Source organism: Platalea leucorodia, assembly GCF_965183815.1.
Source record: "Platalea leucorodia genome assembly, chromosome: 16".
In the NCBI taxonomy this organism is placed as follows: Eukaryota; Metazoa; Chordata; class Aves; order Pelecaniformes; family Threskiornithidae; genus Platalea; species Platalea leucorodia.
In genome coordinates, this window is record NC_138838.1 from 5274790 (window position 1) to 5291147 (window position 16358).

At 39.0% G+C, this 16358-nt stretch overlaps 1 protein-coding gene across 1 annotated transcript; it reads right to left on the minus strand.

Annotated features, from left to right (window-relative positions):
- Positions 1-1744: 1744 nt before the first annotated feature.
- On the minus strand, positions 1745-15863 carry MYL10 (myosin light chain 10; the record flags this gene model as incomplete). Its single annotated transcript, XM_082328094.1, has 6 exons — positions 15783-15863; positions 12934-13009; positions 11381-11485; positions 7724-7802; positions 2604-2652; positions 1745-1843 (listed from the first exon to the last, which is right to left on the minus strand). The coding sequence occupies exons 1-6, from the start codon at positions 15816-15818 to the stop codon at positions 1745-1747; spliced, it is 444 nt and encodes a 147-aa protein (XP_082184220.1). The 5' UTR covers positions 15819-15863.
- Positions 15864-16358: the final 495 nt, after the last annotated feature.

The window sequence follows — 16358 nt, forward strand, 5'->3', positions numbered from 1 at the left end:
CCATCGTGTGAAACAGAGGTAAGAACTATGCTTGTACAGGAAGGCTCAGCTTCTGGTGAATAAGCTGTGAGGTGGAACAAAGTCGTGCAGACTCTTGCATTGCATGAAGTTTTACTGGTCCCCAAAGCCCAGTCAAGCTGCGCTCCTTGTTGGGAGGGACGGGTCTGGGTGACCATGCAATTGTTTCAAATGTTACAGGAACATACAGAAAGAAAAGCTAAAGCCCTCTCCACATCTTCAAGGGCCAAATTTTGCTTCTAGCTGTGTCCACCAATATTTTTAAGAGAGAGAATTACTGGTAGATACAATTGGGAATTGCCTACTTATACCAGAAAAACATCGCTGTTACAGGAATATGCATAGTGCTTCTGGACATAGGGGCAAGGGGTGAGATTTATCATATCAACATTGTGTCTGCTAAGAGCCTTCTCATTCCAGTTGTCCTATATTACTGAAGTGCACTGAGTGCAAGTTTTTGCTGGAACAACAAAAAATGCAGGTGGGGATGAATGTCACATCCCTGAGTCATGTAGATGCTAAAGCTTTTTCATGTAATTTCTGCCCCTCCTCATGAGGGCAGAATTTGGCACCTTGCCCTCAAGTTCTCTTTCTACGAAAACCAAGATGGAAACAGAAAATAAGTGGCTTGTTACTTCCTCTCAGTGTCTGTGGGATTGTGGTGCCAACAACACTGATGTAAAAGGAAACCATTTTCATTAGTTGTTAAAACAGCAGAAGCTTGTTTTGCTTTGGCTGCAACATCCTTCTGACTCCCACGCAGGAAGTATTCATGCAATATTCCACATAGGCAGAATATGGCCAGTTCCTAGAAGTCCAAATACAAGAAACTGTAGCCCATTTTAGAAACGACGCTGATCTTGGATTATAAAAGTGAGAGGTAGTCTGCTTTCATGTGTAACCCTGGGCTACGGTTCCTGAGTTCTGTTCTTGTCTTTGTCCCTAGACTTTTGAACGATGTTTGGCATCCAGTGTGTGCCTCACCTGCAAAACAAGGCTAATGACCAACGGGTGAAAGACTAGGTGTTATTGTTATTTCATCGACAACCTCCTACACATAATAAAGGTACCTCTGAAGAGAGAAATTCATTATTACTGTTTTCTAAGTGTGCCTAGGTAAATTTTACTATGCGAAAAATACCCACTATTCCACTACTTTTGTTCTTTTGCACCAAAGCAAATGAGTCAAGTGCCTTATGAAACTGGCCACATCACTGAGACGGAGAGGGCATATTGCATATTCACAAAAACTTAAGATTATTTTATTAACACTTTCATTGCTAGCGGCTGTGAAAGGAAACAGAATTCTATTTACCAAATACTCTTGCTGGTGCAGTAAGTTAGAGGATTTCTCAATTAACACATGGAGCTTATGTATAAAAGACAAGAGGTTAAGCAACACTGCAGTGCCCAGTGGACCATCTGGTGAACATTAGGATTGTCAATAAGTCACGAAAGCATCAGTTCATCAGGAAAATTCCATTTCAAACCACTGACACAAAAAAAATGAAAAAAAAGGATGGGAAAAAACTCACAAAATTGGTATTTTCATCTTTTATAAAAACAGGAGAATTAAAAAACTTTAATCTAATTTCAATTGTTTTATTGGTTCTCTTCTGATGACCACATGGCTTCACATACTGAATGTTTAGCCCTTTGTCTTGCACACAAAAACATTATGAAATAACTTGGTGCATCATCACAGGAGAAGCTCATCTCTTTCCTCTTAGTCTTTCTCCTCACCATGGGTGATAACATAACAGAGGTTCTTATAGTCAAGATTACCAGAGACATCTGGAGGGAAAGCAGCAAACATCTGTTTGATCTGCCAAGGAAACAGGAGATAAGTGTTACAAACACAGGACTGTGGGGCAGCAACATGTCCTGCTTTTCATTTTCAACCCAGTTAAGCTCCCTTCTGCCTTGATCTGTTAACCACTATGGAAAATTTTTCCTTGTACAATTGAAATAGGAATTAGGACACCACAGTTAATACAGCCCTGCTATAGTCCCAACAAGTTCCCTGTCGAAAAGAGCTCTCCCTGAAATCCAGGTAAGCCCTGGCCAAATAACGTACAGACTACAGTCTCCACTCCTGTCTGTTCTTGCCACGAACCAACTCCACTCAATCTCCTCTTCTGAAAATAAAGTCCCTCTAAATTCCTCCCAGCCAGCAGAATCCATGTTCAGTCTCACACAAACCACAAAGTCAGTACCTCATTTCAGAACTCATTTCAGATTTCAAACAAAATAATTCTCACAGAAATGGAAACCAGATCACAGTCCCCACCCAAACCCACTTGAACTCTAGTAAATTCATTGCCCAGCTCACCATAGGAAAGAACAGCGAGAGATAGGCCACGCTTACACTTGGATGGAAGTCCAAAGAATCTGTTTGACTTTGATTTAGCCATGGAGCTATTCAGAAGAGATGCTTTGAATTGTTCCTAATTGCTAGAGCTGGCATCAACCTTCTCCCAGTCTGGATTTGAGCTGAATTCATGCATTTAAGGAGGGGCAGATACTTATTGCTGAATAGTAGCTGGAGATAGATTCCTATTTTGAATAAAGCAGAATGTCCTTACCTCTTCTTGACTGAACCGGTCTGCCTGTGTCATAAGCATTTCTTTGATGCTGTTCAAATAAAACGAAATAACCTGATTAAGGGGTGATAATGGCACATGACAATTCAGATGGCAAGATCCCTCCTGAAGTCGCATGAAAGAAAATCTGTGTGACCGCATAAATTAGAGCTGTTAATCCTTACATGATATTGTAAGAGATTTTCTGTGGGCACCCATCAGTGTCAATGCCTCGCTCTGCCAACTTATTTTGCTTTTGTGACATTTTATCGAGGTTTAAAATTGTTTAAGGTTATTACTCTAATTGAAATACAGCAATTTTGTATGCTTATCTTAACCTAAAATGGTAGGTTTTCTCACTTGCTGTTTAAAGTTTGGATCGCTTAACAAAACCAAAAGAGAGAATATTTTCTGTAAAATCTGAGGATGAAAGGAACAGAGCATGAAATGAGAAAGAGGACTTGAAAGAGAACTCCAACAGCTATTCCAAATCATCATCTGAGAATCCCTTTATTTGCATGCAGTCATTCCCAGAGGAGACTGTGAAACTGCATGAGACCTGTTGTATTTCACGGTACAATGTCTTGATCTGGAGTTACAGCACTGTAACAAGGAGCTTATCCCACACACAATCTGCATCCTATGCAATTACATCAAAGAGAATATTTTCGGGACAGACCCTCAGCTGATTTACCCTCTGTTTTCAAACCCATTGTAGGAAGTCAGTTGAGCATGTAATTTTTTTACCTAAGTTTATAGGTGAACAGAAAAGCCAGGAAGAATAATTAGTGTTTCTAGTCTAACCCCGTTAGATAAAATGTCTTTATATTTCACCCAGTTACTCATGTGCTGAGGGCGGTACATGCACAATGTGCTGGAACATCCACCAGTATGAACCCAGTTATATCACATAAACATCCCTTTCACTTGTACTAAGAGTTTCCCCTTCCTGTAGAAGAATTCCTATATTAATCTCAAAGAGTTTGCATTCACACTGAAGAGGCAGAGTTGTCTCCTTTTGTTAATACCAAAAGTATTTATACATTATCAGGATTTTTTCTAGATCGGTAGACCAGACTATAAACCTGTGACTATAAACAGATGAGCAGTCTGTTGTACAAAAACAAAAGCTGAAACAAGTATAGAAATTTGTTTTAGTTTATAGATTTGAAAAAAGGCTGCTTTTTTTTAAGAATTTGTTGTGGAGGAGTGAGAGCAATAGCTTTTCTGGAAGCAGCCCTTTCTGCTTTTTGAAGTGAATATTTAAAACTAACTATTTATAATAGAAGTCATGCCTGTACAGAAACACTTCCATATGAGCAAAATTCACCTACTGTGGATGCAGATGTTCAGGAGAAATAGTAAAGCTTCCCTTTCTGCTCCCATATGCCATGCATCTCAAGTGAAAAAAGTCACACAGATAAAAGTGTAGTTTTGATGGCAAAGCTACAACTGCACTTCCTCGTATCTCTGACACACATTTTTTCCCAGTAAAGGCTACAACAAAGACATACGCCAATTTGCATAAGAGGCATATACACTTCTGAATCTCTTTCTTGTTGATTGTGAAGTGCTCATTTAGAAGGACAGAAAGGGAAAACTGAAAAAAAAAAAAGAAGTTTCTGGGTAATGAGTAAGGTTCTTACAGGATCTCACCCACAAGGACAAGAGTGAAAATATCCATGCAAGTTTTGGGAAGCACTCTGAAGTCACAGACAGAGCTTAAGCTGTTGTATGTATTTTCCCTGCATTACTTTACCGTTCTCTTTACTTAGCAAAGTCTTTCTTTGCCCCTCGCTCTCATAATCCTGTTTCTGTTTTGCTACCCTGGCCATTTGTTATGTGACTGCATTTTTTGAAGTAGAATTCTCAAATGATCAGTGGGTGCAAGAGTAGAGAGATGATTCTCATCAGCATAGATTGATTATTGGATATATGTGCCCTGGGGCAAACAGCATTAACAAATGTAAATAGGAAGTGTGATACAGGAAGGAGCTTGGTGAATAGAAGGAAGCACTTACAGCAATTTTGTCAGAAGTCACAAATAAACTTCATCACAAACAGGACTGAATTAAAAAGAGATCTGGGCACTATGTGTCTTCTATTCACATGCTTAAAGTATTTAGGGGAAAAGAAAAGATCAAATATTTAATTATAATCTTCTGATGCACAGCCCAGTAGTCTCTGGCACACTCACAAGGAAGAAGGACTGAGTTAAGGATCTATGCACATTTTCCATTATTTATTTTATACAGAAACGAACACTCACAATTTCCAAAGCTAGAGATTAAGCACTTTTTTCTTTGTGTATCTTGTTTTCTTTTTTAAAGACTACTTGCTTCCCAAAAAAAAAAAAAAAAAAAAAAAAAAATCAGTCTTCTAGGCAAAAAATGAATATCCATTTGCCTTGACGTAGGAATCTAAATGTTATCTCTTGTCCTGGCTGACATCAGTTCCTTCTACAGTTACAAATACTTTATTGCATTCTTATATTTTCAAAATATTTTTTTAAATTATCTGTGAAATCTCTGGGCCATTTTGGTTTTCCACTGGGTTTGCCCTTTCTACAGTGCTGTCTTGGAGAAAACCAGGTGAGTTGAAATGAGCAGTGCTCTACAACTGTGATGAGAAACATCACTAGCTCAGCCAAACCAACCTCCAAAGGTCCAGAATGCATGTAAACTCCCTGGCTCCATTTTCATCTGGTACAAATCTGAAAAGTTTTGTTGGCATCGGCATTAGACACAGTTGATGTTGGCCTGACTCACTTTGTCCAATGAATGGCATTTAGGACTGAATCATCTAACCTTTCCAAACGCTATGCCAGTTTACACCAGCTGAGAATCTGACCTAAAGCATTTTCCGTTTTTGACATCATGCTATAGGAAGGATTTTATGTGTGGTGTAACGATGCAGACAAACAAAGTCTGTCACTGAATTTGGAAGTAAGTTATAAACTCCTGGAACTTCTGGAAAGGTTAGAAGGCTCCATCCCAGCTACCATCAGATGGACTAAGTGAGTCATTTCCAGACTAGAGGTGAAAACACGCAGAGGGAAGAGACATAAAAATCCCCAGAAGGATGTTGACTCCATGAACATAAAAAGAGGTTCTGATTAAAAGGTCAACATGGCTGGTTTGGGAGAGAAACATTCCAGGATTTTTTAATATGGAGAAATATTATTTATTAACATTAACTGTCATATTGAAATGGCTGTATAAGCCAACATAAAAATTATTTCAAAACCTTCAAATGTCTAAATTTTGGAAGCATATGAATAGAAGTTAAACCTCAAAGACATTCACAGAATTGATTTAATGGTTTGTTCTGTAATGATCAACAATACCCTCGGGTCTAATAAGTAAACATTATGCTCTGTTGTGGTGATGAACTAAAACAATTGTCTAATGTTAGCAGTGCAGTGGGGGTGGGGACAAGGTTGACCTTTTCCATCAAGGAAAAATAAAAGTATTTCTCTCTCATCTTAATTTTGGAGTGTGATACTGCATTCCTAATTTGCCCCAAACTCCAACTGGCTTCCAGCATCCAAGGAATGTAGAACTGGACACAGGGTGGCAAGCTGCAGATTTTGTATGCAGTATATTGTTACAGATAGTGGTGGGAAATATAACATTTCATGGGTTTTTTATTATCAGAAGGTTGTATTTCATGGTTGTGATTTCACTACCGTGTGATCTGGCCTATTTGGCAACAGACTACATTTTATTCTGATTGTTTGAGTCACTTCTGATGTGTTTCTCTGACTGCTCTTCCCAAGCTGTTTGGATAATTTTAACCCCAAAACAATCAGGACGACTGTTAACCCTCTGTTCCTTCTGATTGTTTGCTACATCCACTTGCTGTGTTTTAATTACTTTGGAAGTTCTTTAGTGAAAAGACTGTTTCTTCGCTTTTATTTTGCATATTGCGTACCATAATAAGACTCTGATACCCACTGGGGTACTGTCATAGAAAAGCATATTGGTAATGGAAATAAATATTGTACGTGAATTTTGTATTTTCAACTAACTTTCATGAGACATCAATAATTGCAGATAATGTTACGGAAAACTCCACCTTAGAGCTTCTGGTAAGGGGTTTAGTTTTCATTTACCTTATCACAACATTAGCAAAATTAATTGATGCAAATACAATTTTGTAACTCATAGTTCCCTAATAAATTTCCTATACATATTATGGTTTATAAAATCTACCTGAAATGGCAGCTGCAGTAAAAGTATAGACCCCAAATCCAACAAGGAATTCAAGCGTATGCATAAATCTAGGCACATAAAGCATTTCACTGGAGCCATAGGTCAGACCTCCTCATCCACTGCCCTGATTTGATATCATTTATCTCATTTACCCGAAGCCCTGCTTACACTGTTCTGGCAGTGCAATGAGGATTTACATTTGTGCAATTAGCACTTAAAGTCCTTTTACCTTGCTTTGTTGGTATAACAGGTTATGAATACAAATTAGGTCCTGCCTCCTTATTTGAAAAATAGCTGTATTGACAATAATTGCCATATTATTAATAGTATTATTTGGTTTGGCTCCCACTATATCTAGTGGAATTTTACAGCAAATTATTGTCTAGAAGCAGAAGGCTCAGACGGTAAACACATAGCAAGGAAAATATCCTTACTAAAACTATGTCCCAAAGTTAATTAAATTGATCACTTTTTTTAAAAGGGGACTAGCTTTCCCATTTTAGTCAAGCACTCTGAGAGTTAGGGACCAGACGTTTACTTTAATTTTACATATGGAGTTAATCTACAAAGAGTCATGTGTTGATTTATATCCAGACCTTCAAAAAAAGCTATCTAATGGCCTACACGTGATTATATTTCCGTTGCCTCTTGCAATGTCTGAAGACAGTAACATCTCTTTTTGGTATACAAATACATTCATAAAATAGTCCAGTCTTTTAACTCTGGCTTAACAAGCTAAATGTTTCTCTGCCTGGCAGTTCCTCTGTCTCTTAAAATACTGTGAAAAATATAGCTTTTAAGCAGTTCTTTAAACTTGTGCAATTATTATTATTATTATTATTATTATTATTATTATTATTATTATTATTATTATTATTATTCTTTTAAAAGGATTTGAAATAAACTTACTAGTCTGCCTTTATGTGGCCTTTTCCTTCTGGGTCGAAAATCTTAAAAGCATTCAGAATGGTTTCTTCTGGGTCCGTGCCTAAAATTAATGAAATATAATTTAGAAGCCTGGATGTATTTCTATAGCTGCCGAATACTTGCTAAGTAATTGCATTCGCTTGAAAACAGTGCAAAATGGAGAATTCTGCCGTTGTAGGTTTGAAGACAAAGGTTCCTTAAGTCGGCAGCATTTGTCATGTCAGATAAACAATAGAGGTGAATAGTTCAATGCTCAGAAGCTTAAAAATAATAACTCATATCTATTCTATGTCTGCAGGAGAGAAAACTTCCAGGAACTGGTCTCCAATATCAGTACCCAGAGGATTAGTGGCTTTCAGAAATGAAAATATAACAAACTGTTGCCCTCACTGGCTTCCTTTAATCTTGTACTGTATGTTCCTTGTAAAAACACTTTTTGATGTTACTTGTTCTTCACTATATAAAGAGGTTATTTCCCTCACTAAAGGAAATGGAGCTCATCATAAAATCAGAATGTCAATGGAATGCAATGGAAACAGGATGATCAATGTAAAATGGTGATCTGCACTTATGTTCTGTAGTGCACTTCTACTTAAGTATCTCTTCATTAAGTGTTACTTACAGAAACAGGATGGTTTAAAGCACTAGACTGTGGCTCCAAGATTTTGCTTCTGCTCTTAGCTGGGCCACAGACTTTTGGTATGACTCTAATTTCCCTGCTCCTCTGTTCCCAGCAGTAAAATGATAGTAATAGTCTTCCTGTTCTTCCATCCTTTATCTGGCCTATCTATTTAGACTGGAAAAAATTTGAGTCAGGGACTAGCTTTCACAGTGCCTTAATCTTGGCTGGGGTTTCTGACTGTTCTGTAATACTGCAGAGTCCGTGTATACTCACTTGCAGTCAGTTTCAACCCACACCAAAGGATATGCGATATACTCTGTTTCTGACTATTGCCCAGTATTTCAAAATATTATGGAAGTATATATAAAACAAATCATTATTTATAACTGTAGGAAACCAAATTTACAAGCAGGTAGACTGACCCATGGACAATGAAGCTACTTGGGATGCTGAAATGCTGAAAGCGTGATTAAAAAAATGTAATAACATGAAGAATTGCGGTTTCAAAATTTGTTTCAAAGTTTGGCAGGGATAGAACCAGAATAGCACCCAGTCAAGGTTCCCTGCTCTAATGACTACAGACACTCCTGATGCCTTCTTAGTTTTCTTTGTTTAAAAGGTTTCACAAGGATTAGTAGTAGTATCTTAGTGGATATAATAGTGAATAAACCTAAGGCTATACGGCCTCCTTCTTATCACACACTGGCCATGTATATTTTTTTGCCAAGCTGTAGGCAATGTATTCAAACTGCAATGAATATATGATCAATACAAAGAGCATTGGTATTTAATGAGTGTTTTGATTGTCCCATGAACAGAAATGTCTTCCAGCTCTGAGGAAAGGTCTGCATTTTAAGTAGTCACCACTGTGTGGGGGATTTTTTTTTCCTTACTGTGTTTTACATTTTCTACTGTGTCATATCCTTGGACTTTGGCTTTGAAGAGAAGCAATGCAGCAGGCATTCTTTATTGATTAGCTGGTAAATAAAGTGGTTTCTTTGATGTGCGGCATCTCTGTTTTCTGTACAAATTGTATTATTCTGACTCCCTGTAGAAACAGCTCCATGTGGTTGGCATTAACATAAACCGAGTTTTGTTAGCTGTTCATCTGGCATCATAATCTCAATATACAAAGCTAAAGCTCATCCCGAAAATCCCAGCTTCCCCTTTATGACAGAAATCAATTATAGCACAACAAATTTTACTTAGAAAGCACCTTTCACCAAATTCTCTGAGTGGTACTTAGCTAATAAAGAGTGTTGCAAAATTGCCATATCCACTTCCTTTAGCCCTTTCTCCCTTTCTAATTGCACTACAAAGGCTCTTCATCCCAATTAGTTTTGATTGGGAATGTGCAGTCTTTTGGCTCTGCTTCCTTTGCATGACAAACCCAACCAGAAGGGCATGACAAGCACAGCTGTGATTTTCCCTTCACCAAATGGAAATTTAAAAAAAAACCCTCCTCCTCTGCTAGTGGCCAACAGGAAACCTGCAGACAAGAGGGGTACGCTTTACCATTCACCTTCCTGTGCTGGCTCTGGTTTTAGGCCACACAATTGGCAAGGCCAGACGCTTTGCCAGCTTCAGCAATCGTAAGAGACGAGGGAAGAGGGGGAAAGGAAGAAGAGCTCATTTCCACGCTCTGTGATCATAAGCATCACAAATAGACAGGAATGGGTAGCAGGGCACCCCACAAGAAATAGGCGCATATCCCAGAAGGAAGATTATGGAGTTGTAACCCAGAGGCCCAGCCTTGGTTTCACTTGAGGTCAATAGCGATTTTGAGGAGCACTACCTACTCTGCAAGATGACATCTGGCATGTAAAGGTGGAGGTACCACTGTGATCAAGACAGATCGATGTCTGGGTAATGAAATCCCCTCCTCAGTATCAGTCTACAGCCTTCTCCATCACCTCTTATGCTTCCCACACATGCTGTGTTCCCTAGCAATAGTATAGTTCTTTGAGGACTAGCTACATTAATTCTTTCTTTCAGACCTCTCTATTTTCTATTGCAAGTGTAGAAAGCCCTTCACTGAAATTGTGCTCAGCAATATAAAGCCAGAGTCCAGCAACAATACAATAAATGTTTTTAAGAAGATGGGATCAGATTTTTCCATACTTCTGTTCATGTGTTATTTTAACAAACTTCGGGAATGTGCTTGGTGAAGGCCACCTTGCTTTGAAGGTCAAGGCTTTCACCTATCTCTAATGCATATAGGAAGATGACTAGAGGTTTCTTTTGACCTCACACTCCCTCTCTTGCAGTTTCTAGCCATTAACTGTATAAGAGAGACAACTAAATTACGAACTCCCACAACAAATTTAGTACCCACATTTTCTGAACTCCCTACAGTGATTCTTATATATTCTGTGGCAATGGGCAAAATCCCCCTCCCTTATCATCGTAAATCCACTGAGATTAAATTATTTCAGTTTATCCACTCCATTAAGAGTTATGCAGCAAAATCTTCATCCAATGGCAAAATCGCTATTGACCTCAAGTGAAACCAAGGCTGGGCCTCTGGGTTACAACTAATAGAGAAAATAAGGAAAGGCTGTGTTGCTCCTTCATGCCCTATAACTGCAAGGATGATGCAGAGGTCATGTTTGCATAATGAGCCAAAGGAGCGCAGAAAGTTTTTTCGTAGAAATGCTGAAAATACTTTTAAACCAGCTAACACTGGGAGTGATACCACGATCGCATGAGCAACAGGAACCTACTGACGGTGAATAACTCATCTGCACTGTGCTCCAGGCTGCCGTGATTTCATTACTTTCTGGACCTCAACTTACCACTTTCATGTTAGCTTATGTAAGCTGAAATCACACCTTTGAATTGTCCTCTGGACCGTCCCTTAGCCTTTTCATACTTCAGCTCTGTCTGCAAAAAAGGAGATCACTCCTTGCCTTTAAGCATTGTTCTGTGGATACATTATTATATTTTGCAAGGTGCTGAGATATTTCAGTGCTGAGGATCTTTGACAGATACCTCTCCAACCCCCCAAAGGTACTTACCTTTCAGCTTTTCCCCAAACATAGTAAGGAAGACAGTGAAGTTAATAGGACCTGGCGCCTCCTTCACCATGTCTTCAAGCTCTTCATTCTTGACATTCAGACGACCTGCAGCAGAGATCATTTTTCATAATAAATCACAAATTGTGTTTCAAAAAACGATTCCCATTCATCTCCTCCCACTGGGGAGCTCAGGGCTCTGTACAACTTTGCTAATAACATGGTAGAACACAACTCCAGAATACCCTGCTGTAAAACAAATTGGCAGAGCTGGCTCTAAGATCAAAGGGTGACTGAAGGAGTAAGAAGGATAAATAATAGGGATGTGGCCAGCAGTGGACAAAAGAAGGGACACTTCCAAATAAATTGTTTTTCTTTTTCTTTTTTGTTTTTTTACCCCAGGTGAAATACGGGCCCCATTGATATTAATATAGCAGAGTTCAAAGTGACTGAAGTGAATCCAAGGTCTCAGTTTTTGCCCTCCTGTGTATGGCGATGCCTTTCTGAGTAGAGGGCAGGTGGAAGAGTTGAGTAGTCGTATCCCTTCCCCATCCTTGTGCAGTCCTATTGATGAGAATTTAGACCCTGGCAACCCTACTCGAGTGGTAATTTGCTGTGACTGTACTTTATAGGCATTGAAGGGCTTCACTGAACAGGAAAGATACCAGAACTTGGCCTTAAGAAATAAATATTTCAGGGTAACAGTAGCTACAGGCCAAAGTTTGCAAACCTCATTGTCACAATAAAGAGTTCAGGAGCTTCTGCTCTTTCCACTGACTCTGCTGGCGTCTGATTCCACCCCAGGGAGCACTAAAGATTCTTATCAAACTCTTTTTAATAAGATCCAGGTGGCAAAAACCCAAATGTCTACATCACTGTTTAAGCCTCAGATGTTGCAACAAGGATACAACTCCAGGTTTGGGATCATGAACATTTTGATTTTTCCTTTCCTTGGGAAGGTTTTCTTTAGTCTACTTGATATTACCAGGATTGTGATGCGTGTGGAACGGACGATACCTAATCTCGTGACATGCACATTCCACCCCGCATAAATGCACAACAGCACAGAACCTCACATGAAGTCTTCCTACTTTTGTGTGGGCAGAGGGGCAGCTAGTCCATGACAACAGCGTTAATTGGTAGATATTGCATGGCTCCTAGATGAAAAAGGTGCAGCCTGTGAAGCCTGGATTCAGAGGCAAATCAGAAATGCCTGGCATGGACCCCTGCTTGGGTGGGCTTTTTATGAAATAGTTGCAGGGGAGGGATCAGTGCCTTTGGAGAGCTGCCAGCTGCACAGCTCTGTCGCACCCACCAGTGAGTCCCAGAGACCTTCATCTTGCTTCTGAAAGAGGCTGCTCAGGACACTTTCCAGCTGGAGCTATGTAGTAAGATAGCAACTACCGTAAAGGCGGAAGATCAAACTGAACAGGTTTCCTTTTGCCTCCTGTGTATCTCATTACTTCCCCCACTGTAATTCTAATACACACTTTTCTTATGTGCTTGAAATTTAAACTGCATTTCTTTTAAGTATTTAATTGTTACTACCAGTTTACCTAGTGCAGCAAATGTGTCTCTCAAGTCTGCTTTGTCAATAAAGCCGTCCCTGTTCTGATCCATGATGGTAAAAGCCTGTTGGAAGAAAAAGGAAAATATATTGCCATTGCCATGTTGCACTGGACAGTGCTGCAGTCACACATACCAGTCCAGGGAGATATTATGTTCATGCTGTAAAGAAGAATATTTAACTTCCTTTGATTCATCCACATCATGCCACATCATTGCACTTTCCTCACTTTCAACACATTACTGTATCTTGGCAAGGGGCTTAATTAAACCCACCCAAACTTCTTCTTACTAAATTAATGCTCAGTGCAGCGTGTAGCTGGGCTGAAGCCAATGCTGGCAGCTCCAGCCATTCAGGCCTTAACCCATAAAAGTTTGAATTAGGGAGGCTTTAGTTAGGGAGGGTTTAGTCAGTGTGTTTTGTACCTTTCCCATACCTCATTCCTTTGTGCAGCTATCACATTCTGTGAAACATTTAATTACTGTAGATCAAGCTAAAGTCAATTTCTTCTGGGCCTCAAAATAATCCTTCATACAGAGATAGCTGAATTTTCAACAGTACAGAGAAATGTAGCTTTCATAGTATTATTTATTCAAAGTTTGTTTCCCTTTCCAATAAATTGTATCCTTCAGACTGTACTCTGTGCTCTGACTGACCTTGATGTGTTGACCTTAAATACTTCTTGTCAGGCAAAATTTAACTTTTGATAGAAAAAAACCAGTTATTTTTCTATTTTCAGCCAACATAGAATTTATGTACTCTAACCATTATTTACCAAGCCAGCTAACTGTCTGTCTATCTATTCACCTATTTGCATGTCTGTCTCTTCACTGCCATCACACTTTTAATGTTTCATTGATTTTGAAAGATTTTAATGACCTGCAATTCCCCTGGTCATACTATGGGGACTGTTAGTAGAACCAGGCATTTCTCTGAAGCTGGTTATCTGTCTGACATGCACATCAATATGAGAGTGTATTTTTACAATAACCAGGAATTATTCTTACTTCAGTATTATTATGAAAGACAGAGTTCTCCTGAGAATACAGCTAGTCCATTGCAGCTACAGTAACTTGCAGAGTTTTTAAGTCTACTGCTCTACAGGGTGCACTTCTTTCCATGATCGTATTATATCAACATATCTTCATGCAGTTTTACCTCCAGTTTCTTACAAAGCCCCACTGCTCACATTCCAGTTTGCCCATGTGATTACTTGCAGCATGCATGTTCATAACCCTTCATTTACCTGCCAAACCATCACCTAATAAAAAATTAAGCCCAACTCTAAAGAGTTGCTTTCCCTCCTTTTGGGGGGGGCTTGCTTTAAAAGGTGATCCCCACAATTTGGAAGCAAAACAGAAGAAAATATGAAGAGCAAAGCAGAGCCCAGCAAGCTCACAGAAGACAGGAAGAGCGTTAGGTATGTATTTTAATGGGTGAACTTAACGTAATAACAGCAATGCTGAAACATTTTCTGGTGGGCTGGTTGAAATCTCTAGATAAAAATATTCTGATCAAAAACAGCTTTTCAGAAATACTTGTCCCAAGTATGCAGTTTTTAGACACAACATGATCTTGGTTTTCTCTGGACCACTCCACTGCCTCATGCTTTTGGCATTATTCTGCCACCATCCTCCCAGAAATGCTCCTAGTATTATCTTATTTAGAGTAGATCAAATATAGCATTCTGACCAGTTCGTCTTTTTGTTGGTACATCTTCAAACAGTAGTCCTTGGAGAAAATAAAACTGGAGGTTCATAGGATACGGAGAAGAGGCGGGAGAAGAGTGTTAAACATCTTCCCATTAAGTGTGGGGAAAAGGTTAGTGGTTTCAATTAATTTACCTGGGCCATACTCACAGTCCTTTGCGTGGGTTTTTAGTCTCATTCACCACTGAGCTTTACTGGTGGGAATCCTCATGAAAAGTAAAGTTGAAAGCCACATGCACAAAATGAAACAGTAGCCGCTGATCACATTGGAAATTGCTTTGGACATGTGAGTTAGCAAAAAGTGGGGAAAAAATGAATAATTTAAAATGATAAACCAGTGCAAAATGTGATGGCCTCACAGACATTCTAGAATGTCCACTCAGAAAAAGAGCATAAACTCATCAAACAAATTGTCTGCCTTTAGTATGCTTCAACTTTTATGCCAGCCCGTTAGATTTACCTCCTTACAGGTAACTGGTCAAAGAATCTACAATGCATGGTAATGCCAAATTCTTCGGGAGCTAAAAGACTTACTTAGTTAATCTCAACATGTTGTTTTGTTTTATTGGCATTTATGGAGAAAGTCGGCTGAGGGCTTGGTATTTTTGTTTCTAGTTTGTGGGCAGTATTAGCAGGACACAGAAGAATATTTTCTATTGCTATTGTGGAATAGTCTGCTAATTAAAGCCCTAGTTCAATAAGGCATCTCTATTCAGGATAATACTTGAGCACGTAAGACGATCCTTATTTAAAATACCACTTAAACTTAAATTTAAACATGTACTCAAGTGTTTTCCTGAATCAGGGCTAAAGTGGATGAGATGATAATTTTCCTTTATTTTGGGGCGGGGGCTTGGGGGCTTTTCAAATAAGTCTAGAGCTTGAAACAGGAGAGTTTCAAGAGGGAGTGACAGAAAGAAGGAAAGAAAGAATGAAAGAAAGAATGAAGGAAAGAACAAACAAACACACAAGGAAAATGATATACCAGCCAAAACCACAGAGATGATTCAGAAAACAACTGTGTGTTCTATTAAAGCAGATGGAGAATTGAATAAGGATTACAAACAAAACCTATGTTATTCATTAGCAATGACAGGAGACTATAGAGAACAGCAGAATAGTGAACAACCTCTTTGAACTCCTGGATCTGGGTTTGTTCAAACATAGAGAATACATTGGAACCACCTTCTACCCTCTTCTTTGCCTTTTTTGGAGCCTGTAATACAAATAAGAAGATCAAATATATATTACTTTGTCTGTTAAGCACCCATGAAAACAAATTCCATCTTTAACAGAAGGTAAAATATATACAGTCAAGTAATACAAGAGGATTGTGTTTTGTTATGACAAGGTTTTTAATTCAATCCATTATACAAATATATATATATATAAATAGGATAAAAAATGCTGCTTTTGTAACAGATGAATCTCTCACTGAGGACTTTTGCCATTCCCTTGCTCTGGCCTGGAACCTGACAGCTCAGATAAACAAGGACAGTTTCTCACTGTGCTGCCTTAAAAAAGGAGAGGGACAAAGTGTGACTCTGAATATCACAGCTGGTCCACTGCTTCTTCCTTGGGTAGAGTCACCTACGGTGGACCATTTGAGGCAGGAGACTACTCCACCTTCTGCCCTGGCTTTTCAGAGCTCTGTACTACAGAGGAGTGATGTAAGCTTATAGTCTCACTTGGAGATGTAAGCTAA